At 46.7% G+C, this 24457-nt stretch overlaps 1 protein-coding gene across 1 annotated transcript; it reads left to right on the plus strand.

Annotated features, from left to right (window-relative positions):
- Positions 1–8274: 8274 nt before the first annotated feature.
- LOC308526442 (F-box only protein 48-like) lies at positions 8275–19293 on the plus strand (the record flags this gene model as incomplete). Its single annotated transcript, XM_081101552.1, has 3 exons — positions 8275–8496; positions 9535–9717; positions 19162–19293. 3 exons carry the CDS (start codon positions 8275–8277, stop codon positions 19291–19293), a joined length of 537 nt encoding a protein of 178 aa, XP_080957678.1.
- Positions 19294–24457: the final 5164 nt, after the last annotated feature.

The raw sequence follows: 24457 nt of genomic DNA on the forward strand, positions 1-24457 counted from the left end.
GAGTGGATGTTATTCGTTTCAGCTGCTCATTCTATTTGCTCCGGGACATGCCTTGGGACACGTCTGCCTATTCTGCCACCATCTTGTCTCCAAAGGACAACTTTTGTTTTCTCCACATTTAAAAGAAAAATACTGTTTCAGCCCTGACCGGTTAGGCTCAGTGGATAGAGTGTCAGCCTGCGGACTGAAAGATCCCAGGTTCCATTCTGGTCAAGGGCATGTACCTTGGTTGCAGGCACATCCCCAGTGGGAGGTGTGCAGGACGCAGCTGATCAATGTTTCTCTCTCATCAATGTTTCTAACTCTCTATCCCTCTCCCTTCCTCTCTGTAAAAAAATCAATAAAATATATTTTTTTGAAAAAATACTGGCTCCAGTCCCACTTGAGGTTGTGACTTATTTAGTTACTTGCTTCTATGTCTCTCATACCTATTAAACTTTAAGTTTCTTGAGAGTAAAGACTTGTCACTCTTTTATCCCTCCCATCTGACTCTAGTATATATTCATCAACTATTTTCTGAGTTTACTAAAATATTAGTCAACTAAATAGGAAGAATGTTAACACCACGAATGTTGCTCCTTAAGCTTTAACAATGGGTAGCACTGCTTCTTTATTAAAGTGCACTTCCAAACTCTATATCCTTTTTACCCTAAATTACAAATAGACTCTTTTTTGAGGACTGGAAGAGTGAGGGTTTGAGATACAGAACAGGAAGGACGAGATCATGTGCCAGACATGTATTGGGCTCAATAATTAATGAAGGGAGGAGCGAAACCTAGCAGCTAGGAATGCTTGGCACACTGTGTCCCTTGGGATAAACCTTGTTGGACAAGGTTAGGACTAGCATTCCGAGAGAGCCAGTGAGATTCTGCACAAGCAGGAACAGTACAGAGTTGCCAGAAGGAGGAGCAGTTACTTTGTAGAAACTTTGTGGGACACTTACAGCATTCTTACAAGTGGTAAACTGATGCCACTTGAAGAGTCCACACTAAAGTCCATGACTCCCCCACCCCCAACTGGGGACCTCTTCTCTTTTTTATTAAAGCAGTAGATTCAATTACTGTAGGGAATCTCACTAGATAGATATCTGGTGCTGTCCTATTTCCCTGGAGGAAAATAGATCAAGAAGGAATGTCATCTAATTGGTGCTGTCAAAACAGATTAAGAAAATTTTGAAATCAAAAACAGTAGTTTTGCCCAGCTGGCATGGCTCAGTGGTTAGGCGTAAACCTATGAACTATAAGGTCATGGTTCAATTCCGGGTCAGGGCACATGCCCTGGTTATGAGCTCGATCCTCAGTGTAGGGCATGCAGGAGACAGCTGGTCAATGATTCACTCTCATCATTGATGTTTCTATTTCTCTCTCCCTCTCCTGTCTTCTCTGAAACCAATCTATACTAATAAAAGGGTAATATCCCAATTAGACCAGGAGACCTTCCGGGAGAGCGGACGTCCTTTCGGACAAAGCCATGGTGGCAGGGCTGAGGCAGGGGTGGTTAGGGGAGGTCAGGCCAGCTTGGAGGGGGGAGGATGAGTGGGGGAAAGCAGGCCCGCAGGCGGGGCAGTTGAAGGCAAGCAGGCTGGCGGGGGGGGGGGGTGGGTAGTTAGGGGGCATCAGGCCAGGAGGCGGAGTGGTTAGGGGCAATCAGGCAGGCAGGCAGGTGAACGGCTAGGAGCCAGCGGTCCCGGATTGCGAGAGGGATGTCCGACTGCTGGTTTAGGCCCGAACCCACAGGGATCGGGAGTCGGACATCCCCCAAGGGGTCCCAAATTGGAGAGGGTGCAGGCCAGGCTGAGGGACAACCCCCACCCCCACCCCCGGCACGAATATTGTGCACCGGACCACTAGTAAAAATATATTTTAACTGATGAACAATAGTAGATCAAGAGACATAGAAGTTGCCTCCATCTGCCAGGGACACAGGCAGCCTGAATGGTTACGAAAATAAAGGAATTAACATGTCAAAAAAAAAAAACAAAGAGAGAGAGAGAGAGAGAGAGAGAGAGAGAGAGAGAGAGAGACATAGAAGCATCCAGCAGACCTTTAAACCTCAGAGGGCAGGGTGAGAGGGGGGAGGGGGGTGGCCAGGTAAGTGATCAGCCAAAGGACTTGTATGCATTAGGATAAGCATAACCAATGGACACAGACACAAGGGGGGGGGGGGGGGCCTGTGTTGGGGGGTAGGAGCCTCCAGGGAGAGGTAAATAGGGGGAAAAGGAGACATATGTAATACTTTCAACAATAAAGAATTTAAATTAAAAACAAATATATATATATATATTTAAAACAAACAAGTAAATAAATAAACCAGTAGTTTTCATTTAAGAGTATTAAGCTGTACAGATAATTGAAGGAACTGCCTGGGAGGTTTGTCCTCTACCGCCCCTTTTCTCTCTTCTTTCTTCCCTGTTTCTATCTCTCCCTCTATCCTTTTCTCTCCCCTTCTTCCTCTATCAATGTTATTTAAACATTTAAATAATTACTTGCCAGGTAAAAAAAATAAACAACAGGTGAATTTCAACTTTCTTACTTAATCTTACTACACACACACACACACACACACACACACACACACACACACACACTCTCCTTTAGGACTGACTTCCTTCTCACTTTTCCTGCTTGGAGAAGGGGTCTAGGGCTAACACCAATGGTTCCATTTAGACACTGGAGGTTAACCAGGATAACAGTCCATACCCATTACTCCCTGGCATTAGCTCACTGGCACAGGTTTGTCTCCACCGTCCAAGAGAAAACTAGAGGGCATCAACCCATGTCTCATATTGGATGCCCCACAGTGCTAGAGTCTACAAAATGTGTTGCACAAAGTGGGCACTAAAAAAGACATGTTGACGATTAAGAAAACCTGCATGTACATATTTAGAAGGAGAGCTACAAAATTTCAGAATGCAACAGACCACTTTTCTAATTCTTAAACACCCCAGAGAGGGTGGAGATTAAACAGCTTAGTGCCACTTTGTGTCCAAAACCTTACGTGTGGCCTTTAAATAACCGATCTACAACTCAATTTTCTCATCTGAACAATAAGGATAAAAAGAGCACCTAACTCCCATGGTGTTGAAAAGATTAAAGAACTTGGAATGCCTGCAACACTACACACCCCATAAGGGTTAGCTACTGAAAGACTATTCCGATAAAAGTGAGGCCATCAGTCACACAATAAAGGCCAAAAACGTAAAAGAAATTATTCTAGAAAAGATAAATTCAGGGGTTGGCAAACTTTTTTTCTGTAAAGAGCCAGACACTAGTGTAAATATTGTGGTTTGTCAAGTCAAGAGGCAATAACCACAGCCCTTGGAGCAAATCTTCCCCCTGAAAGGCTAACAGGTTGTTTACATTTTCCACTTTAAAACTTAAGGGCCATTCTTAGGACGCAGGCCCATTCCAAAACAGGCTGGATTTGGACCCAGGGCCACAGTCTGCCGACCACCGGATGAGATGATAATGATGATAACTCAAGTCCGTGCTTTTTAAAGGCAACATAGGGAAACGTGTGTGAGTGGATTCAAGTTGAGTGAAAAAAGTGCTGCCCCCAAACTTTTAAAATCCCGACATGGCCGGCGTGGTGGGGAACAGGTTCAGGAGAGAAAGGGCCGCAGAAGCGAGCGAGATCGTTCGCTGTATGGCTCTCTGTCCGGCGGAGCCCTCGCACACTTACTCCCAGCAGCGGCCCGCGGCCGATCACCGTCTCCCCGGGCGCCAGGGCCACTCGGGGGCCGCCGTCCCGCGGCTGCAGCTCAAAGCCCCCGGACATGGCGGCGAGGATCAGGCCCCTCCGCCAGGAGACGGTCCCCGCAGCCGTTTCCGCCTTCCAGGGACAGGCGCGGAGCCTGGACAGCCCCCACCCCCCAACCCCCGCGCCCCGGGAAAACACAGGGGGGGAGCTGAAATTGGCCGGGGTGTGTCAAGTTCTCCCGCGGCTGGGGCCCGAGTGACTCCTCCGAAATCCGGCCTCTCCAATTGGACCAGTGACACAATCGAGGATTCCCTCTACGCATGTACTTCAACTACCATTTAAAACTCGCGGGAGAGCCCGTACACTCCCCCTTCCACCGCCCACCTGGCTGGGAGGACGCCGGATATTGTAGTTCGTCGCGCAGTCCTTCTCCTGCCTGGCCCAGCGGAGGCGCCCTAGTAAAACTACCGATCCCAAAAGGCAATGCGCGCTCCTCTACGCCAACGTGGAATCAGTTGGCAGGGTCTGGCTAGAGTGGGCGGGGCCAGGGGGACTCGGGCAGGGGGAAGTGAACAGTGGCCAGAGGATTTAAACCGCTGGAAGAGAAGCCGGCACCATTCAGCAGGTAAGGTCATTCCTTCCCGTCCAGCCCGCGTCCAGCCGGCTGTCTCGGGTGCCGGATCCCTGAGCCAGCGCTGCCTCCGCTCAGCGACCCAGAGCTGAAGTGACAGCCGGTGCTCAGAGTTGTTACTATCAACTGTGTTCTTTGAGTTGTCAACTGCAGCCTGCATGGGGCACGCAAGAAGGGGGGCTGAGATGTGACGCGGGGTCACTTCTTCCGACTTACGGGGTCTGGACAGGGTGGGGCTTCCCGAGCGCCGGGAGGGTTTGTCCTGCCTCCGGATCCATCTCCATCTAAGTGACACCTGAAAGGGGGCGAGCTCTCCCTAACTCCAGAGGTAATTCGGCAGTTTGGTCCGTAAAGAACAGGCAGAAAGGGGATAGTTTTCTAGGCATCCAGGCAAAACTAGACTTAGAAGAAAGATGTCTAGTGGGATTTTAGTTTCCTCACCAAGGAACCCCCCGCCATCCCCCCCCCTCCCCCCCCCCCCCCCCCCGTTAAATTCAAAAGCCTTCTTCTGCCTCCTGTGGAGTAACTAATGAGAAGGCGCATTTTATTCCCCAGTGAGATCCTGGAAGTAGTAACAAATAGCAGTGTTCTCCTAATATGAGATTCTTTTCAAGAATATGGTGGTTTGGCTTTGGTTTGTTTTGATGATGAGAGGGGAAGGTGCATCACAAAAACTTGGGGATGACTCATAAAACTTGTTTTTACCTCTTTGGTTTTTTACTTCCCCAAAGCCTCAAGAGAAAGTCCTCTGTGGCATGAATACAGGCCCTAAAATTCTGACCACCAGTTATTTTGGATCATAAACAATCAACTGAATGGGAGTAATTGTGGCCTTGCTAAGTCCAGGAACTTGTACATGAGTAGCTCATCTAGAAAGGGAAATTGTCATGAGCTAAGTTAAAAGAAGTATTTAGCTGTATTTCAAACCCCTCCTCTAACACCATCACTCTCTACTATAGAAGAAAGTGCAAAATGAAATAAACCAATTTTAAGTAAGTATAAGCTGTCTTTATATGCAAAAAAAAATAGCTGCATGCTTTCAACTGATTTTGGAAGCCTACACCATACACCTCAGGAAAATGAGCTGAAACTGGACTTTTTTTTCAGTTAGGAAAAAAAACACCTTTATTCATTATTTTAACTTATAATTACTTTTATACAAAACACTTTCACTATAGTAACTGGTGATAGAAGTAAAGGTACAAGATTAGTTTTCTGTTTACTTGTTTTTAACATTTTATTGAATTTATTGTGGTGACATTGGTCAATAAAATTATATAGGTTTGGGGGCTACAATTCTACAGTTCTGTAATATATCGTCTGTATATTGTATTGTGTGTTCACCACCCCAATTGTTAGTTAAGTGCTGTACCTAGCTGAATTATAAACATTGTTTATAGTGGTTGGTCACTGTTGCTTGATAGCCTCAGTGACTATTATCCTTGCTTCATAATTAATTGTGCAAGTAGGATACCTTCAAGAGACCATTTCTACAATACTCATCTTGAAATTGAATATTTGAGTCTTTGTGTCATTGTAACCCTCTTATTCATTTCAGATAGTATTTGTGTCAAATGTGAGTACCTGCCCATTAGGCACAGTTGATAAACAATTATTATCCTATCTAATAAAAGAGAAACATGGTGATTAGCCGTACCTCCGCTACCCTTCCCATTGGCTAATCAGGGCAATATGCAAATTAACTGACAGCCAAGATGGCGGCCGGCAGCCAGGCACCTTGAAACGAACATGAGGCTTGCTTGCTTCAGTGACGGAGGACTCCAACATTCCCCGCCTGCCGCTGCCGGCCTCTGAGCTTGCAGTTTGAAACATTGTTACAAATACAGAACCTAAACAAAACCCCAGAAACCTAATTTCAGCCAGCCGGGATCTCAGAGCTGGAGTGAGCAGGACCACAACAGTGTTACAATTATAGAACCAAAACAAACCAGATACCTGCTTTCAGCAGCCGAGGCCTCAGAGCTGGAGCCAAGCCTCAGAGCTAAAGCTGGCCCAGAATAAAAAGAAAAAGACAAAAAGGACAGGTTGGGAGCTTCAGTCACCTGCCAGCCTGAAAACAGTCCTCAGCCCCTCACCAAGACTGGCCAGGCACCCCAGTGGGGACCCCCACCCTGAAGGGTGTGTGACCAGCTGCAAACAGCCATCATCCCCTCATCCAGGCTGGCCAGGCACCCCAGTGGGAACCCCCACCCTGATCCAGGACACCTTCGGGGCAAACCAGCTGGCCCCCAACCGTGGACCAGGCCTCTATCCTATATAGTAAAAGGGTAATATGCCTCCCAGCACTGGGATCAGCGGAGCCACGAGGCCTCCTGGCACCGGGATCAGCGTGACAGGGGGCAGCAACCAAACTCCCTGATCGCCCTGTTGCTCTGTGTGTGACAGGGGGCGGGACCACAACCTTCCTATCTGCCCTGCTCTGTTCATAACTGGGGAAGGCGCCCCAACCCCCTGATCAGCCCTGCTCTGTGCCTGATAGTGGGGAGTTCCCCAATCCCCTGATCGCCCTGCGGCTCTGTGTGTGACAGGGTGTGGCGCCCCAACCCCCTGATTGGCCCTGCTCTGTGTGTGATGGGGTAGAGCCATAACCTCCCCATCGGCCCTGCCCTGAGTGTGAGAGTGGCGGCGCCCCAACCTCCTGATCCGCCCTGCTCTATGGGTGATAGAGGGTGGCGCCCCAACCCCCTGATCCGCCCTGCTCTGTGTGTGACAGGGGATGGTGCCCCAACTCCCCTATCGGCCCTACTCTGTGAGTGATAGGGGGTAGTTCCTCAACCCCCTGATCGGCCCTGCTCTGTGCGTGACAAGGGGGAGCTCCCCAAGCCCTTGATGGGCCCTGCTCTGTGCGTGAGGAGGGGGAGCTCCTCAACCACCTGATGGGCCCTGCTCTGTGCGTGACAGGGGGTGGCGCCGCAACCTCCCTAACGACCCTGCCTTGAGTGTGACAGGGGGCAGTGCCCCAACCCCCCAATCGGCCCTACCCTGGGCGTGACTAGGGGTGGCATCACAACCTCCTGTTCCGCCCTGCTCTGTGCATGACTGGGGGCGGTGCCCCAACTCCCCAATCGGCCCTGCTCTGAGCCCGACCAGGGGCTGGACCTAGGGATTGGGCCTGCCCTCTGCCACCCGGGAGCAGGCCTAAGCCAGCAGGTCGTTATCTCCCAAGGGGTCCCAGACTGCGAGACTGCACAGGCTGGGCTGAGGGACCCCCTCTCCCTGCCGAGTGCACAAATTTTTGTGCACCGGGCCTCTAGTATAAACTATAAATGTCCATCAGGTTTATGATGAGGTTGCAAATTGTAGGTGAAGATCTTAATGACAAGGCATCAGTTCCCACAGACAGTGAGTATTCAGGAGCTTAATAGAATTGAATCCCACATATTTTTAAAGGTATTTTCAATAAATAGTTGGAATGTGTTCTCACAATAGGCATTTCTACTAAACTCAATAAATCAAAATCTGTGAAGAATCGCTTCTTTTTTTTTAAGACCATGTGTTTTGGGAGCAAGCAGAAAGACAGATGTTTACTAACAAACCCATTTACTAACAATATTAAAAAGAAGAAGAAAAGTAACAGTTGTTGAGTGTCTCCAACATGCACTTCAGAAGTGAGGCTAGATGATTCATATGTTATCCCTGTTAATCCTAGCAAGAACATACACGTGAGGAGCATTATTGGCCCCATTTTACAGATTGAAAAGCTCAAGTCAAGAAAGTTAAAGTTTTTAAAATAATTCCTAAAAAGTTATCTGGCTCAAAGTGGGACCCATAGTCTGATCTGAAGAGACTAACTTTAAACTCTGCCTTTTAGATTACCTGTGAAGATTACCTAAAACATCAAGCTAAGCAGAATAACTCCAAAAGGACCATAATTCAAGAGTTTCTGATATAGAACTGAACTCTCTGAATACTGAGGGGGAAAAATGAATCAAAATAACTCTTCTACATCGCTGCCTGAAGTAGTTATTTTACAGATTTTCGGTTATCTGGACAGTCAGAGTTTGTTCAGGGCTTCAATGACATGCACGATCTGGAATCACATAATAAGAAACAATGACCACTTATGGAAACCTCATTGCTTGGCTCTACGGGCTGTGTGCGAACGAGAAGTAGATGGTGATCGAAAAAATGGTTATTCCTGGAAGGTAAGTGTAATTTTTGTGGTCTGCAGTGTTATTAACAACTAGAGGCCCGGTACATGAAAATTCATGCACTGGAGGCAGGGGGCCCTCCACCCAGCCTACCCCCTCTCACAGTCCAGGAGCCCTCAGGGTCGGGAGGCGACCTGGGGATCAGGAGAAGGCAACGCCCATCACACCTCTACTGCTCCCATTGGCAACAGGGCAAGCCTCAGCCTGCCCTGGTTACCTGAGCCTCGGGCGGCCCTGGGCAGCCACCATCTGAGGCTGCCTATGACTCAGGATGGCCCTGGGCGGCTGGGGGCCTGCGGGGAGTGGGCGCCACCATCCTGTGGCTGTGGGCACCACCATCTTTGAGGGCAGGGCAGTCAATTAGCATATTTCCTCCTTATTGGCTGTGGGCACACCATCTTTGAGGGTGGGGAAGTCAATTAGTGTATTCCCTCCTTATTGGCTGTGGGCACCACCATCTTTAAGGGCAGGAAGTCAGTTAGCATATTCCCTCCTTATTGGCTGTGGGCACGCCATCATTGCAACAGTGTGAGGGTCAATTAATATATTCCCTCTTTATTAGGTAGGATATTGTGGTAGGTGTGAACCAAACGCTACTTTCTTCTTGGAGGAGGTAAGATTTCTGTAGAGAATGACGTACAGAGTATGTTGACTTTGAACTTAAAGTTGAATTATTATTCTTTTCCTGCAAACCACACTTTCTCCCATCCATCCTTCAACATTTTTTCCAATCTTAAATTTGGGCATTTTCCTCTGTTAACCAGAAGGAAAGTGACTACTTCTCTTAACTTCACATTATCCAAAACCCCAGCAAACTCCATTGTTCACAGTGTGTATATACACATATACATGTATATCTATACACACACACACACACACACACACACACAAATTTAGTAGTATACGTGTATATCAATGTAAAAACTTAATCTTATATTCAGCCCTGTCAATCGGCTTTTCTGGTTTAAAACAAACTCAACTCACCAGGCAGCAACCTACTACCTTCTGTGATGATGTTGATTTACCTTTCAGGACATACTACTGAGGAATTACAAGAAGAGTCAAGTAAAACATTCTTGGCTAAGTGGCAGATTCAGCAACATAGATTTGTCTACTCTCCTGTCAGAAACAACCATGTGCCCAATGGATGCTGAAACCTGGGGGGAAATTTTAGAAGCAGAACTGAATAGATCAGAGATTAAAAATGATGGCATAGTAAGTGGATGCTACACTACCAGGAACAAACTGGAATGATCCTATATAAGAAAAGAGAAACATGTAAATTGACCATACCTCTGGTACACTAACCAGACAATCAGGAGTGGGTATGCAAATTAAGCTGATAAACATGCTGGGTTAATTTGTGCCCAGCCACGCCCCCGGGCTCCCGGGACCTTCTATGAATATATCCTAAGCACACCAAAATACCAATCAGAAAGAAGGTATGCAACCCTTGGGTCTTGGGTTTGATTCCAGGCAAGGGCACATGCCTGGGTTGCAGGCTCGATCCCCAGTACGGGGTGTGCAGGTGGTAGCTGACCAGTTATTCTCTCTCATCATTGACTAGAGGCCTGGTGCACAAAAATTTGGGCACTCGGGGGGTCCCTCAGCTCAGCCTATGCCCTCTTGCAGTGTGGGACCCCTCGGAGGATGTCCACCCCAGTGGGGACCCTCACCCCATGGAGGTTTGGCCAGCCTGGGTGAGGGGTTGATGGCTGTTTACAGGCTGGCCACACCCCCTTTAGGGTCGGGGGGGGGGGGGTCCCCTCTGGGGTGCCTGGCCAGTCTGGCTGAGGGGCTGATGGCCATTTTCAGGCTGGCCAAGCACCCTGGCGATGTAAGCTCCCAGCCTCTCCTTTTTTTCTTTTTCTTTTTTTATTCTGGGATTTATCTATCTTCTATAATTGAAACTTTGTTGCCTTTAGCAGAGGCCTGCGGAGAGCCTGGCTTCCTCCATCACCAGGGGCAACCCACTCCTGCTCGCTCTAGCTTTGTGGCCACGGCTGGCTGAAAGCAGGCAACTGGGGTTTATTTACCTTCTATAATTGAAACTTTGTTGTTTTCAGTGGAGCTCAGAGCCAGTCCGTGGCAGGTGGGGAAACTTGGCTTCCCCCATCACTGGAGCAAGCAAGCTCCTGCTTACTCCAGCTCCATGGCTGCTGCCCGCCATCTGCTTGGGTTAATTTGCATATAGTCACTCTGATTGGCTGGTGGGCATGGCTTAAGGTATAATGAAGGTATGGTCAATTTGCATTTTTGTCTTTTATTATTATAGGACATTTCTATCTTTCTATCTCTCGCTTCCCTCTGAAATCAATAAAAATATATTTAAAATTGTGTTCATAGCAGCACAATTTACAATAGCTAAGATCTGGAAACAGCCCAAGTGCCCATCAGTAGATGAGTGGATAAAAAGCTGTGGTACATTTACACCATGGAGTACTGTACAGCAGTAAAAAAGAAGAATATCTTACCCTTTGAGACAGCAAGGAGGGTCCTGGAGAATATCATGCTAAGTGAAATAAGTCAGTCAGAAAAATACAAGTATCACATGATCTCACTCATATATGGAATCTAAGTTACAAAATAAACTGATGCCCTAGCTGGTTTGGCTCAGTGGATAGAGCGTTGGCCTGTGGACTGTAGGGTTTTGTGTGGGGAGCAGCTACAGTGTTTTGGACAGCTTCAAGCCTTGGACTGATGAGAGGGCACAGTCCTCTCATTGCGACATGCAAGTCCCACCTTAGTGGGCAGGGCCCTCCCAGCACAATTATAGCCAACAGCTATAGTTGTAAGCTTGAACCTATGGTGCGAACACGTGGCCCCACGTGCCTGAGTAATATGGGCTTGATAGAGTTCAGGTGCATATAGTTGAGTAGGATTGAAGCCCACGAGAATGTTGTAAACGTCTTGATCAGGCCCTTACTTTGCCTCGTGGCATCTGCTATAAAATGAAGACAGGGCTTGTGGGTGTTGGCACTGTCTCTCCATCAGGGGAGCAGCGTCCCACCCAGACTCAGCTCATTCTCTTGTCTGTCTTTTCCCAATCCTTCACCGCTCTCAGGGTCACTGAACCAGGCTGAGCTGGCATGGCACATAAGGCACCCTGGGGCTGAGTATGCCATGGCCGTGCTGGCTCGCCACATATGGTGCCCGAGCACGGACTGAGTTCTGGGACCAAGTATTGAGTTCTGGGAACAGGGAATGAGTTATGAGGAACAGGGCCTGGGTTATGACGAACAGGGCCTGAGTTGGGGGGAACTACTAACTCAGATGAAAGGAGGCTCCCTTGAGGCACGTGCCGAAAGAAAAAGTAGAAAACTAAAAGTAAAAACTGAAAGCAAAATTAGGGTAGGGAGCACAAGTTTGGTAATTACTGGGTGTAAAATATGAGACAGGAGCTCCAGTGGCGCAATCGGTTAGCGCGCGGTACTTATAAAATATGAGACAGTGCTTAGTAGAAGCATTTTTAAATTTCTTAAAGAGAAAATAAGTAGAGAAAATAAGATAAGCAAAAGAGAAAGTTAAATAAAAATAAGTGGTAAGAAATAAACAGTAGGAAGTAAGCGGTAAACATTAGAAAATAGGCGTTAGAAAATAAGCTTAAAAATAAGCGTTAGGAAATAAGCGTTAGAAAATAAGCGTTAGGAAATAAGCTTAGAAAATAAGCTTTAGAAAGTAAGCGTTGGATAGGAAGCGTTGGATAGGAAGCGTTGGAAAGTAAGCGTTAGGAAGCGTTGGAAAGTAAGCGTTAGATAGGAAGCATTGGATAGGAAGCGTTGGAAAGTAAGCGTTAGATAGGAAGTGTTGGAAAGTAAGCGTTAGATAGGAAGCGTTGGATAGGAAGCGTTGGATAGGAAGCGTTGGAAAGTAAGCGTTAGATAGGAAGCATTGGATAGGAAGCGTTGGAAAGTAAGCGTTAGATAGGAAGCATTGGATAGGAAGCATTGGAAAGTAAGCGTTGGAAAGTAAGTGTTGGATAGGAAGCGTTGGAAAGTAAGCGTTGGAAAGTAAGTGTTGGATAGGAAGCGTTGGAAAGTAAGTGTTGGATAGGAAGCGTTGGATAGGAAGCGTTGGAAAGTAAGTGTTAGAAAGTTAGCGTTAGAAAATAAGCGTTATAAAATAAGTACTAGAAATAGAGAAATAAACAGTAGAAAAAGAGGAATAGGGAGTAGAAATAGAGAAATAAGCAGTAGAAATACGAAGTATAAATAGGTAGAAAGTAGAAAATAGGATATACAAAATAAGGTAGATATTTCCTAGGTTTTGTTTAAGCCACTGTAAGGCAAAAAAATGGCTGTGGTTGATGTTGTTTAAGGAAGTAACTTTTATTTCTGACCTAGATTGTAAGCTCTTGCAGCAGTCCCATTGTTTCTGAGCTTTGGTTATTTTTGCTTGTGGGACCTAATAACTCCCTGGGACTTTGGGTCTGGTGAGCTGCCAGTTTTCGGTACTGCAGGACCGAGGGATGCTCATTTCCATGCAGCAGTGGCTGAAGAAAGAACCTGAGGAAAGGACCAGACTTCCACCGTGCGGACGGGGCGATTTGACTGGGACTAGTGCCGGCTCAGTCCCAAGGCCAACCTTCTGAGCAGCCTGATCCAGGGGACCAGTCTTACATCGGCGACATCTTTGCATTGGCGGCATTTTACTATGCAAGGGGCTGAGGTATCAACATGGAGTCAGCTGAAGAAGATGGCGACTGAGGCCAAACAGATGGTAAAAAAGCAGAGTGGAAGTTACTCTCTTAAAGTCTTGCGCAGCCAAATCTGAGGAATCTGAGTAGGTATAAACCAGCAGCAAAAGAAACTTTTATTTTGAAGAAAATGTTAACATGTTTGTAGTTTGGTTTTGAAGCATGGTGGCAACCATGTTTGGTGGGAATTGCTGTTTAATATTTTAACCCTGCTGACTTGGCTTCTGTCATTATTTGCTTGCTAAAATAATAGAAAAGTTATTTTGATTTTCTGAATTATATAAATCATCCCATTCGATTGAATATCCTATTGACTGTAACATGAATACCCCATTGGTTATGGTCATACTGGTTTTAGAAAACCCATTCCTCTGTACCTGGAGGCCAGGACTGCACAACTACTCTAAATTGCCTCAGTGGCTCCAGGTAATGTGTTTCCGTTGACTCAGTGGTCCCAAGACACAATGGCTACAGATAATGTGTTTCTGTCAACTCAGTGGTCCCAAGACCCAAAACTATAATTAATCTTTGTAGATAACTAATCGCCTCAATCTAGCTTCTGTAACAAACTGCTTTTTTTTGCAAACCAGGTTCCTCATTCCAAACCCCGAGATGTAATCAATACCTCTGTGATTTTTGAGTATATAAATCTGGTGTTGGGGCTAGGTAAGCACTACGAGATTTGGAGAGCAAAATGCCCTCTTGTCCAGGATTTGAAATAAATGTGCCTCCTTAATTCAACTTCTTGAGGTGTCCTTGTGTGATTCACGGGGTACATTACAACAGTTTTACATTAGCATTGTTTTGTTATTGTTTATTAATAGCCAGAGTTTTGTTCTCTCTTGTTGCTGTATTAACATTGCTGTGTTTATGGTTTTGTTAATAGCCAGAAGTTTGTTTTGATGTTTTTTGATTATGCTGAATAATTTGTTTAGAGTTTTTTCATAATATAAATAGACACGTTTAAAAACAAAAGTAAAGGGAGATATGTGGGGAGCAGCTACAGTGTTTTGGACAGGTTCAAGCCTTGGACTGATGAGAGGGCACAGTCCTCTCATTGCCATATGCAAGTCCCAGCTTGGTGGGCAGAGCCCTCCCAGCACAATTATAACCAACAGTTATAGTTGTAAGCTTGAACCTAAGGTCCAAACATGTGGCCCCATGTGCCTGAGTAATATGGGCTTGATAGAGTTCAGGTGCATGTAGTTGAGTAGGATTGAAGCCCACGAGAATGTTGTAAACGTCTTGATCAAGCCCTTACTTTGCCTCGTGGCATCTGCTATAAAATGAAGACAGGGCTTGTGGGTGTTGGCACTGTCTCTCCATCAGGGGAGCAGCGTCCCACCCAGACCCAGCTCATTCTCTTGTCTGTCTTTTCCCAATCCTTCACCGGCCCCTCTCAGGGTCACTGAACCAGGCTGAGCTGGCATGGCACATAAGGCACCCTGGGGCTGAGTATGCCATGGCCGTGCCGGCTACCCACAGTCTTGGGTTGGATTCCAGTCAAGGGCACATGCCTGGGTTGCAGGCTCGATCCCCAGTAGGGCGGGGGACTTTGTGGGGGGGAGCTGGGTGTGTGTGCAGGTGGCAGCTGATTAATAATTCTCTCTCATCATTGATGTTTCTATCTTTTTCTCTCCCTTCCCTCTGAAATCTATAAAAATATATTTAAAATTGTTTTCATAGTAGCACAATTTACAATAGCTAAGATCTGAAAACAGCCCAAGTGCCCATCAGTAGATGAGTGGATAAAAGTTATGGTACAGTTATACCATGGAATACTATGCTGCAATAAAAAAGAAGAATATCTTACCCTTTGAGACAGCTTGGAGGGACCTGGGGAGTATCATGCTCAGTGAAATAAGTCAGTCAGAGAAATACAGGTCAGTCAGAGAAATACAAGTCAGTCAGAGAAATACAAGTATCACATGATCTCACTCATATGTGGAGTCTAAGTAACAAAATAAACTGATGAACAAGTGGATCCAGAGACATGGAAGCATGGAACAGAGTTCAGAATCTCAGAGGGAAGGCAAGGGAGGGTGGATGAGCGGGAAGTAATCAACCAAAGACCTTGTATGCATATATGCATAACCCATGGACACAGACTATAGCAGCCGTGGGCAAACTATGGCCCGTTTGAAATGAATAAGACTATTGAAAAAAAAGACCGTACCCTTTTATGTAATGATGTTTACTTTGAATTTATATTAGTTCACACAAACACTCCATCCATGCTTTTGTTCCGGCCCTCCGGTCCAGTTTAATAACCCATTGTGGCCCTCCAGTCAAAAAGTTTGCCCACCCCTGGACTATAGGGTGGTGAAGGTCTGGAGTGGGGTGCAGGGGTGAGCTGGAGGGGGTCAATGGGAATAAATATGAAATAAATTTATATTTTAATAACTTTACATTTTTTCATTTCAGTGAAATCAGACTGAATGTCCAAACGCTGAAACCATTTTTTTTAAATATATTTTCATTGATTTCAGAGAGGAAGGAAGAGGGAGAGAGAGATAGAAACATATATGATGAGAGAGAATCATGGATTGGCTGCCTCCTACAAGTCCCCCACTGGGGATTGAGCCACAACCCGGGCATGTGCCCTTGATCGTAATCGAACCTGGGACCCTTCAGTTCACAGGCCGACGCTCTATCCACTGAGCCAATCCGGCCAGGGCTGAAACCATTTTTAAAATGTGCTAAACTTGTGACTTAGTTTCAAATTAATCTGATCATGGGGCTAACACTTGTGAGATTAAGGTTCCCATTAGTTGCCTGCAGACCTGGAATTGTTCTCAGGGACTGAAAAGTTATGGAAAGTTTTCAGAACACTTAACTACCACCAAAACTGCCATACTATTTTTCCTAGCAAACCTCTCTTTCTGACAGCCTTATATCACTGTCTAGTGTTTTACTCACAGATAACCAAAACAAAGGCCAGCTTTTTGTTTCCTCCACATTTAAAAGAAAAATGTTGTTTCAGAGAACCCTAAATACTGGACTTTGTTAAAGTTTATAGCTTTCCAGTAACATTTAATTTCATTTTTTTTCTTAAAAGTAGATGATATAGTATGCACTATACCAGATTGTTCATTCTGAATCCGTCCGTGGTCAGCACCATAGCAGAAGGTGTTTACAATAGATTTTGGTTAGAATGGGGTTTTCTTCTTACACTGTGCTCTATAGCATGAAAAATAAGAATCCAGAAAACCAATGTTTAACAAATAGGCAAATATGAGAAAGATCCCTCATTCTCTACAAATTCTCTTTGTTGAATCAAGCAGGTATTGATTGCTTGTCTATTATCATCTTCTTAGAGTTTGAAGGGGCCTTAAAGATCAGGCAGTCCAATCTCTAAGACTATCCCCTCTTTAGGAATGTTCATCCTATCACCCATCATTCATTCTTTTCTTGGCAACCTCTTTTGTAAAATTTATCATCTTGATCTGAAAGCCATCCCTAACTTCTACCATTCTGGATTAAGTGGCCCTCTGAAGGTTCCCCATAGTTCTTTGTGCATGCCATTCTCAAGGCTGCCACAATACATTAAATTTGTCTGTTTATCTGTCTGTCTCCCTCTTTAAACTGTGAGCTTTTTGATGGCAGAGACCATTTATTTATTTTTGTGTTCCCAAAGCCTGAAACATAGTAGGTATTCCATAAAAAATACTAAATTATTTTAGTATTATTTATTTTAATTCTACCCAGAATATATAATAGAAATAATTTACTAGGTAAGTAGACAAGTATTAAAATGCAATGTAAAACTCACAAGATAGCCCTAACCGGTTTGGCTCAGTGGACAGAGCGTCGGCCTGTGGACTGAAAGGTCCCAGGTTCGATTCCGGTCAAGGCATATAACTTGGTTGCGGGCACATCCACAGTGGGGGGTATGCAGGAGGCAGCTGATTGATGTTTCTCTCTCATTGATGTTTCTAACTCTATCCTTCTCCCTTTATCTCTGTAGAAATTCAATAAAGTATATTAAAAAAAAAAAAACCTCAAGATATATGGTATGCTTCATATTAATGCTAATCTATATAATAAAAGCCCAGTGACCATTACAACAGAATGACCAGAACGACTGGTCAACCAGTTGCTATGATGCTCACTGACCACCAGGGGCCATACGCTCAATGCAGGAGGAGAGGGAGGGGGGTGCAGTGAGACCTGGAGGTGCACGCTATGGCCCAGGGATCCCAGAAACTGCAAGCCCAGAGCTTGCTTTCCAATAAAAAAAGTAAACTGAAAAAAAAACCCACCACCTTGTGAAGAATGGCTCCAGGCCTGGCTGGCATGCTGCGGGCTCAGGGGGACTCATGGATGACATGCAGGAAGTGCAGCCCCTCCAACTCCAAAGCCAATTGCACCAACAGCTGCTCCCCTTCCAGCTCCATGGTGGACGCAGCACTGCCAGGCTGCCTGAGCTTCTACTTCCAGCTTCTGACTTCCTGCCGGCCCCTTGGTATACTACATGCGCTTGGGGGCGTGGCTTCGGCCTCCCCAGCCAATAGCGCCCCAGCACAGCCAGAGAATGGCAGGACATAGACATCAGGGCTGGCTGGGCATTGATTTGGCGGCTGAGGTCCATGCGCAATGACACTGTGTCCTTACATTTGTAGGGAAGCCGGGCAGCCCACTCCGGCCACCCACCACACCTTCTAGGCTAAGAAAGGCCCACTGATCTCCGTGTTTCTCCTCCCATCCAAAATCAAAACCTCTTGGGGATGAATGATCCCAGTGACAGCCCCAACACATGCTCGCTGTCACTGTCACAGACATTCCCAGTCATTACAGCCCTTTCCTCAGCCCACAGTGCCCTGTTCCACCCACTGCCACACCTCACCTGTCACCCCCTGAGGACCACCTTATGTTATCCTATTTGAAATGTGAGCAGGATCTCAATGTTCCTGTCAATAGCTCCCTTGCCTGACCTTTCTTCCTCTAAAAACCTTGCATTTTAAAAATATATATTTGAGACAGAACCTGGAGAACCAAGATGGAGGCGTAAGGTACAGATCTGTGCGTGCTGCCTCCCACAACAACATTGAAAATACCAACTATAAAACAAAACAGCTATCATTCAGAACCATGGGAAAGCTGGCCCAGTGGAAGTTCTACAACTGGAAGGAAAGAAAGAAGAGCATTGAGACTGAGTAGGATATGCAGAGGCGCCAAGAACAGAGGTATGGAGTCGCCAGCCAGGCGGGCTGCAACTGGATGCGAGGTTTTTTTTCCATCGAAAGGGGTTATAAACTCTTGAATCCAATGAGCTTGTTTGGAGTGGGATTCTGAGGTCCCAGACCCCTATGGGAAGAGGCGGGACGGCCTTGCAGTGGGTCAGAAAGCAAGAGTGGCTTTCTTGCGGAGCTGCTCGCCAGCACTCAGGGATGCGGAGAGCGGAGTCGCAGAGAAGCCATTGCTGTTTGCTCCGTCCTGGTGACTCCCTGAGACCCTGCCCTACTCAATTTACATCCCTGCCCAAGCGGTGCCAGAGGCACAGAAGGAACCACCGGTGCTTTTACAGCATATCCCAACAAACTGCATATTTCAACTCCTCGCATCCATAAGGGACACACTCAAGAAGCAGTTTGTTTTTTTTCCAATCGGAAGGGGTTACAAACTCTCGAATCCACTGAGCTTGTTTGGGGCGGAATTCTGAGGTCCCAGACCCCTACGGGGAGAGGCGGGTCCGCCTTGTAGCGGGTCAGAAAGTGAGGGCAGTTTTCTCATGGAGCTGCTCACTGGCACTTGGGGACGCAGAGACGCAGAGTCGCGGAGAGGTGAGGAGTTGTGGAGACGCCATTGTTGTTTGCTCCACCCTGGTGATTCCCTTAGTTCCCGCCCTACTCAATTTACATCACCGCCCAAGCTGTGCCAGTGGCACAAAAGGAAAAGGAACCACATGCACTTTTGCAGCTTAACCCAACAAACTTCAGATTTCAACTCCTTGCACCCATTAGGGACACACTCAAGAAGCAGAATCAGGTTTGGAGGAAGCTGGAACCGGACCCGGCTGGGCCGGCAACATGGAACCGCTGTACCAGCAAACGCACAAACAGGTCCACAAGATCCAGTCTCACATGGGACGCTGAGAGAGGGCAGACAAGCAGTCTGTGCACTTAGTAGAAAAGAAAATCCAAGCAAGCATACCAGAAATTCAGCCAGCAAGAATGCCTGGAGATTTTGTCCAGCAAGGAGATGCCCAACAAAAGACAGAATGCCAAACTTCGTGTTGCTGAGATGGCCCCCATGAGGCTGAGACGGCCGCGGTGAGGTTGAGACGGCCCCAGTGAGGTTGAGACAGCCCAGGTGAGGTTGAGACAGCCCCAGTGAGGTTGAGACGGCCCCGGTGAGGCTGGGACGGCCCCTGTGAGGCTGCGATGGCCCCTGTGAGGCTGCCACGGCCCTGGTGAGGCTGAGACGGCCCCGGTGAGGTTGAGACGGCCCAAGTGAGGTTGAGATGGCCCCTGTGAGTCTGAGACAGGCCCTGTGAGGCTGAGACGGCCCTGTGAGGCTGAGACATCCCCTGTGAGACTTAAACGGCCCCTCTGAGGCTGGGACGGCCCCTGTGAGGCTGAGACGGCCCCTGTGAGGCTGAGATGGCCTCTGTGAGGTTGAAATGGCCCCTGTGAGGCCACGAAGGCCCTTGTGAGGCCTAGACAGCCCCCGTGAGGCCGAAATGGCCCCTGTGAGGTTGAGACGGCCACAATGAGGCTGATATGTAAGAGATACCATCAAGTTAACTAGAAAATGTAGTGTACATAATTGCTAAATAACATGATGAATATAGTATATTTCTATTTATAGTCTTTTCAGTAAAATTAATAAGCATCTTTCTATTACATGTAATTTAACTAGGCACCACAACTGATAGCTAATAGGCCACAAATCACATTGTTTTTTCATTTCTACTTTGAAGAGTATATGCACCCTCCATCTCACCAGCACTCCCTGTAATCTTCCACTGAGCCCACTTACTCTTCATGGCATACCTGGCCTCTGGTGGCATTTGAATTTTCAACTCACAATTTAAACTACACCTATACGTTTTACATGCTAATTCTTCCCATGTGACACTGTATACCAAATGCTACTAGTTGCTTAATCAATATCTACTCATTTTTTCTTCAGTACTAATAGTACTCCAATTTATTCGGGTAACAATGTGCCCAGTTAAACATGTCCAAATGTCTAGAATTCTTTGTAGTGATGAATGGCAAAGAAACACACTTCTAGCAAAAGATATAAGAGGGACTGTGTTTTAACCACATTTTCTAGCTTCTGAATCTTCTGCTTTGATACCTAGGGCATTACTGACAAGGAAAGAACAACCCCTCCCAGGGTTATGGGATTCTTAGAGATAATAAATGAATGACTCGCCTGTAAGTGCACATTTCATATGCAAACTAACCAATCCGAAACCATCCCCCCAATCCCCTGGCTTTACCTGGCTCTTACACTGCCCTAATCACCAGAGGGCTACGCATCAGACAACTAAGGGCAGCCCCAAGGGACCTCAGCTCAATAAAATTATTCAAACCAGTCCATCCTAAACCTGCTTCCTGGCCTTGCCCATTCATTCAGCAGAAAGCCACAATAAAGGCTTTCCCCTCCAGGTCCCTAGCTCTCTCCACCTTCTGCCTTCCACTGACCTAGGGTTCCCTGGTATGGCCCTGCATGGTGTGCCCTTCTTTGCCTTGGGAACTGTGAGTAATAAATTGTCTTCTCAATGGCAATCATCTCCTGATCAGTTGGCCTCACCATACCTGATTAAAACCATAACATCTATATTTTAAAACAGAGTAGAGCCTCTGGAAAGATTGTCTTCCCAATAAAAAGGACCTTGCTCAACTGGCATGCACCTTTTGCCCTCTGCCTTTCTTTCTTCCTGCTTAAATCTGACTCTTCAAAGTACAGCAGCCATCCACGACTACAGACATGAAAACCATATGCAAAGGCTGAGCAAGGAGCACAGAAGAGCCCATTCCTGGAGTAGCTGCACCAGCCCTGACTGACTGCCCCTGTGATTCTCTATCACAGAAGAAAAACCTATTTGATTAAGCTGCCATCTACACTTTTGTGTTACTTACCGCCAAGAGCAATTATGACTAATACCCATTACTTTAGCAACTGTTATGTTGATACTAGACATCTAATAACAAATTCATTTATGCTCAGCCATTTAGAGAAAGAATATTAAGAAACAGAAAAGCTAACTAAACTGAGTACTCCAGAACAAGAACTTTATTATTAAAAGAATTGGGTATCATGTGGCAGGAACTCAGAAAAGAAACCCTGATGGATACCCAGGCTGAAGGCTAATGCTGAAGTCACTCCTCTCCTCCGTGAGCAGCACTAAAGTGACAGCAGTTTTCTTCAGGTACTATAAAAATACCTCTCACTAAAATTCTTCACGCTGTTTCTTGACTGGGGGCACGGCTCTCTCTTTTTATATACCCTTTGTATTGATACAAAGTGGTTCCCTTATCTTTGATTTTCTGGTTTTGAATTGAATGTTTCATGCATTATCATCAAAAGTTTGTGCCATAAGAAGAGAGAGACATAAAAACATAAAGGAACTGTTTGTGACATGTTTGCCACACACTCATTTTTGGCATTTATTGAAGTCAAACAAAATGAAGATTTTTTTATGCTACCAGGAGAAATGCTTAGATGTTTTGAATCAAGGTCTCTAGCCTATTTGCTTATTATTTCCAAAATCCTAAAAATAAACCCAAATAAAGTAAAAGCAGAATAGCTTCTGGACCCTGAAATAGATAGACTAGAATGGTACCACTCATTTCATCTTTGCCTTTATGTATTTACAGAAAAACCAACACCAGTTAATTTTTCTTAAAATATTTTCCCAGAGCAATTTCTGAATATCAAAGACAAATATAACTCAATAATTCAATGTTCCCATTTAGCCTGCTTCCTATCTAACCTAATAAAAGAGAAACATGGTAATTGGCATACGACCGCTACCCTTCCCATTGGCTAATTAGCAAGATATGCAAATTAACTGTCAGCCAAGATGGCGGCCGGCAGCCAGGCAGCTTGAAACTAACATGAGGCTTGCTTGCTTCAGTGACAGAGGACTCCAACGTTCCCCGCCTGCCGCTGCAGGCCTCTGAGCCTGCAGTTTTAGAAACATAGTAACAAATAGAAGCTAAACAAAACCCCAGAAACCAGCTTTCAGAGAGCTGGGATCTCAGAGCTGGAGTCAGAGCTGGAGTTATACATTGTTTCGAAACGAAACAAACCAGATACCTGCTTTCAGGAGCGGAGGCCTCAGAGCTGGAGCCTCAGAGCTAAAGCTGGCCCAGAATAAAAAAAAAAAAAGAAAAAAAGCAGTTGGGAGCTTCCGTCACCTGCCAGCCTGAAAACAGCCCTCAGCCCCTCACCCAGACTGGCCAGGCACCCCACTGGGGACCCCCACCCTGAAGGATGTGTGACCAGCTGCAAACAGCCATCATCCCCTCACCCAGGCTGGCCAGGCACCCCAGTGGGGACCCCCACCCTGATCCAGGACAACCTTCAGGGCAAACCAGCCAGCCCCAACCCATGCACCAGGCCTCTATTCTATATAGTAAAAGGGTAATATGCCTCCCGGCACCGGGATCAGCGGAGCTGAGAGGCCTCCCGGCACCAGGATCAGCGTGACAGGGGGCAGTGCCCAAACCCCCTGATCGCCCTGCGGCTCTGTGTGTGATAGGGTGCGGCACCCCAACCCGCCCGCCCTCACGGGCCCTGCTCTGTGTGTGACGGGGTAGAGCCATAACCTCCCCATCGGCCCTGCCCTGAGTGTGAGTGGCGGCGCACCAACCACCTGATCAGCCCCCTCTGTGGGTGATAGAGGGTGGCGCCCCAACCTCCCCCCCCCACGGGCCCTGCTCTGTGTGTGATGGGGTAGAGCCATAACCTCCCCATCGGCCCTGCCCTGAGTGTGACAGTGGCGGCGCCCCAACCCCCTGATCCGCCCTGCCCTGAGTGTGACAGGGGGCGGTGCCCCAACTCCCCTATCGGCCCTGCTCTGTGCATGACAGGGGGGAGCTCCCCAACCCCCTGATTGACCCTGCTCTGTGCATGACAGGGTACGAAGCCCCAACCCCCCTGATGGGCCCTGCTCTGTGCGTGACAGGGGGTGGCGCCGCAACCTCCCCATCGACCCTGCCTTGAGTGTGACAGGGGGCAGTGCCCCAACCCCCCAATCGGCCCTACCCTGAGCGTGACTGAGGGTGGCATCGCAACTTCCCAATCCGCCCTGCTCTGTGCATGACAGGGGGCGTCGCCCCAACTCCCCAATCGGCCCTGCTCTGAGCCCGACCAGGGGCTGCACCTAGGGACTGGGCCTGCCCTCTGCCACCCGGGAGCAGGCCTAAGCCAGCAGGTCGTTATCTCCCAAGGGGTCCCAGACTGTGAGAGGGCACAGGCCGGGCTGAGGGACCCCCTCTCCCTGCCAAGTGCACAAATTTTTGTGCACCGGGCCTCTAGTATATGTAATAACAGAAAAGAGGTGAAATTTGTGTGTTGTTTTTTGAGTATGAATTACATAGCCCACTAAGGTCTAAGAGAATAAAAATTTCCTTGTACTGTACTTTATAATTTTCAGTGCTTTCACACACGATTATCTAGTTTGCTCTATCGACAACTATTAAAAAATAGACCAATTCAAACTTTCATGGTAGAGAACAATAGAAAACCACCTGAGATCTGAGTTTGTGTTATGGGAAAATACACAAACCCAAAGAAGCACAAGATCTATTTTAGGCATGAATTGCATAAAATTCTTCAAATAGTGTGTGTGTGTTTGTATGTGTAAAGTCAATAATATCTAAAATTAAGACCTGAATTGAACAGGCTGGCTACTATAAAGCTCTCTTCAAGCCATGAAGTTTTCTTATGTAGAGAGCGTCCCAGTAGCAGGTCCAGCATACACTCCAAAGCTCAATCACCAACACCGAGACTCAACCATAACTTTACATTAGTTTATCTTATTCCTCATAAGAGCAAAAGTTAATTGACATAAGATGTTTATTATTTCACTTGGAATTTACCCAAGTCCAATTTCTGATATTAAGAAAAGACAACTTTGGTCTGATCGGTGTGGCTCAGTGGTTGAGTATCCACCTATGAACCAGGAGGTCCTGGTTCGATTCCCAGTCAGGGAACATGCAGGTTGAAGGCACAATCCCCAATAGGTGGCATGCAGGAGGCGCCAATAACTGATGTTTCTATCTCTTTCTCCCTCTCCCT

The sequence above is a fragment of the Myotis nattereri genome, assembly GCF_964212035.1.
Source record: "Myotis nattereri genome assembly, chromosome: 10".
In the NCBI taxonomy this organism is placed as follows: domain Eukaryota; kingdom Metazoa; phylum Chordata; class Mammalia; order Chiroptera; family Vespertilionidae; genus Myotis; species Myotis nattereri.